The 2,262-nt window shown below is 65.5% G+C and overlaps 1 protein-coding gene across 1 annotated transcript; it reads left to right on the top strand.

Moving 5' to 3' along the window:
* The first annotated feature begins 379 nt into the window (after positions 1–379).
* On the top strand, positions 380–1,960 carry Pou3f2 (POU class 3 homeobox 2). The gene has a single exon (XM_070010069.1). It carries the CDS (start codon positions 624–626, stop codon positions 1,953–1,955), a length of 1,332 nt encoding a protein of 443 aa, XP_069866170.1. The 5' UTR covers positions 380–623; the 3' UTR covers positions 1,956–1,960.
* The last annotated feature ends 302 nt before the right edge of the window (positions 1,961–2,262 follow it).

Below are 2,262 nucleotides of genomic sequence, written 5' to 3'. Positions count from 1 at the left end.
TCTGAATTGCAAGTCTGGTGGGGGCGGGGGGGGGTGGAGGAGACCAGGAGGAGGGCCAGGAAGACTCCGCGCCCAGGGGAGGAGAAGGGGGGGTAGCTCCGAGCCAATCAGTGGAGCCGGCCTGGGAGGTTGCTAGCGGTATCCACGTAAATCAAAGGGCGCGGAGCCAATGGGAGGGGGCGGAGGGGGCGGGGCCCAGGCGCGTGCCGCTGCGAGCGGGCGCTGCCAAGAGAGCGGGAGAGAGCTGGGGAGAGCAGCGCGAGGGGGGGAGCGAGCGCGGAGCGAGTCAGAGTGAGCTGGAGCGAGAAGGAGGGAGAGGAGAAAGAGAGCGAGGGCGGGCGGGCGGGAGGCAGCGGTAGCAGCAGCAGCAACAGTAAAAGCAGGAGCAGCAACAGAAGGCGTCGGAGCGGGCGTCGGAGCTGTGTGCCAGGGGAGAGAGAAAGAGGAGAGAGAGAAACAGTGCGAGAGAGGAGAGAAAGCGAGAGAGAGGGGAGAGAGAGGGAGAAAGAAAGAGAAAGAGAGAGAAAGAGAGAGAGAGAGAGAGAGAGAGAACCCGAGGCGGAAAAGTAACTGTCAAATGCGCGGCTCCTTTAACCGGAGCGCTCAGTCCGGCTCCGAGAGTCATGGCGACCGCAGCGTCTAACCACTACAGCCTGCTCACCTCCAGCGCCTCGATCGTGCACGCCGAGCCGCCCGGCGGCATGCAGCAGGGCGCGGGGGGCTACCGCGAGGCGCAGAGCCTGGTGCAGGGCGACTACGGCGCGCTGCAGAGCAACGGGCACCCGCTCAGCCACGCTCACCAGTGGATCACCGCGCTGTCCCACGGCGGCGGTGGCGGCGGCGGCGGCGGCGGCGGCGGCGGGGGCGGGGGCGGCGGCGGGGGCGGCGGCGACGGCTCCCCGTGGTCCACCAGCCCCCTGGGCCAGCCGGACATCAAGCCCTCGGTGGTGGTGCAGCAGGGCGGCCGCGGCGACGAGCTGCACGGGCCGGGCGCCCTGCAGCAGCAGCAGCAGCACCAGCAGCAGCAGCAGCAACAGCAGCAGCAGCAGCAGCAGCAACAGCAGCAGCAGCGACCACCGCATCTGGTGCACCACGCCGCCAACCACCACCCCGGACCCGGGGCATGGCGGAGCGCGGCGGCCGCGGCGCATCTCCCGCCCTCCATGGGAGCGTCCAACGGCGGCTTGCTCTACTCCCAGCCCAGCTTCACGGTGAACGGCATGCTGGGCGCCGGCGGGCAGCCGGCCGGGCTGCACCACCACGGCCTGCGGGACGCGCACGACGAGCCTCACCACGCCGACCACCACCCGCATCCACACTCGCACCCGCACCAGCAGCCGCCCCCGCCCCCGCCCCCGCCGGGCCCGCCGGGCCACCCGGGCGCGCACCACGACCCGCACTCGGACGAGGACACGCCGACCTCGGACGACCTGGAGCAGTTCGCCAAGCAGTTCAAGCAGAGGCGGATCAAACTGGGATTTACCCAAGCGGACGTGGGGCTGGCGCTGGGCACCCTGTACGGGAACGTGTTCTCGCAGACCACCATCTGCAGGTTTGAGGCCCTACAGCTGAGCTTCAAGAACATGTGCAAGCTGAAGCCTTTGTTGAACAAGTGGTTGGAGGAGGCAGACTCGTCCTCGGGCAGCCCCACGAGCATAGACAAGATCGCAGCGCAGGGGCGCAAGCGGAAAAAGCGGACCTCCATCGAGGTGAGCGTCAAGGGGGCTCTGGAGAGCCATTTCCTCAAATGCCCCAAGCCCTCGGCCCAGGAGATCACCTCCCTGGCGGACAGCTTACAGCTGGAGAAGGAGGTGGTGAGAGTTTGGTTTTGTAACAGGAGACAGAAAGAGAAAAGGATGACCCCTCCCGGAGGGACTCTGCCGGGCGCCGAGGATGTGTACGGGGGGAGTAGGGACACGCCGCCACACCACGGGGTGCAGACGCCCGTCCAGTGAACTCCAGCGGGGGAGGGGGGGGGTAAGAGGGGGGAGGGGAAGGGAGGGGAGGGGCAGAGCGCGGGGCTTCCCCTCTCCCTTGGTCCTCGGTCCTTTCCGGGGACCACTGTTCCCTCTCTAACTTCTGATTGTTCTTTTATTTTTTAATTATTACTTCCCAGTCCCTTAAGAAGAAAAATAATTAATAATAATAATAATAAGGAGAAAGGAAAGCAACCAAGATACTGGACTCAATCCTCTAAACCTTAGCAGATGTAATGAGGTGTTTTGACCTTTGCAGGCGAGTACCCAGGCAGAGTAGAGTGTC

Source organism: Dipodomys merriami, unplaced genomic scaffold (genome assembly GCF_024711535.1).
Source record: "Dipodomys merriami isolate MVZ:Mamm:240054 unplaced genomic scaffold, mDipMer1.0.p SCAF_8, whole genome shotgun sequence".
NCBI lineage: Eukaryota > Metazoa > Chordata > Mammalia > Rodentia > Heteromyidae > Dipodomys > Dipodomys merriami.
The sequence above is the reverse complement of the archived record's forward strand: the minus strand, read 5'-3'. Positions and strand labels throughout refer to the sequence as shown.

Excerpts from the sequence above, each read along its gene's own strand:
- Pou3f2 (XM_070010069.1), top strand. The coding sequence starts at position 624 with ATGGCGACCGCAGCGTCTAACCACTACAGCCTGCTCACCTCCAGCGCC.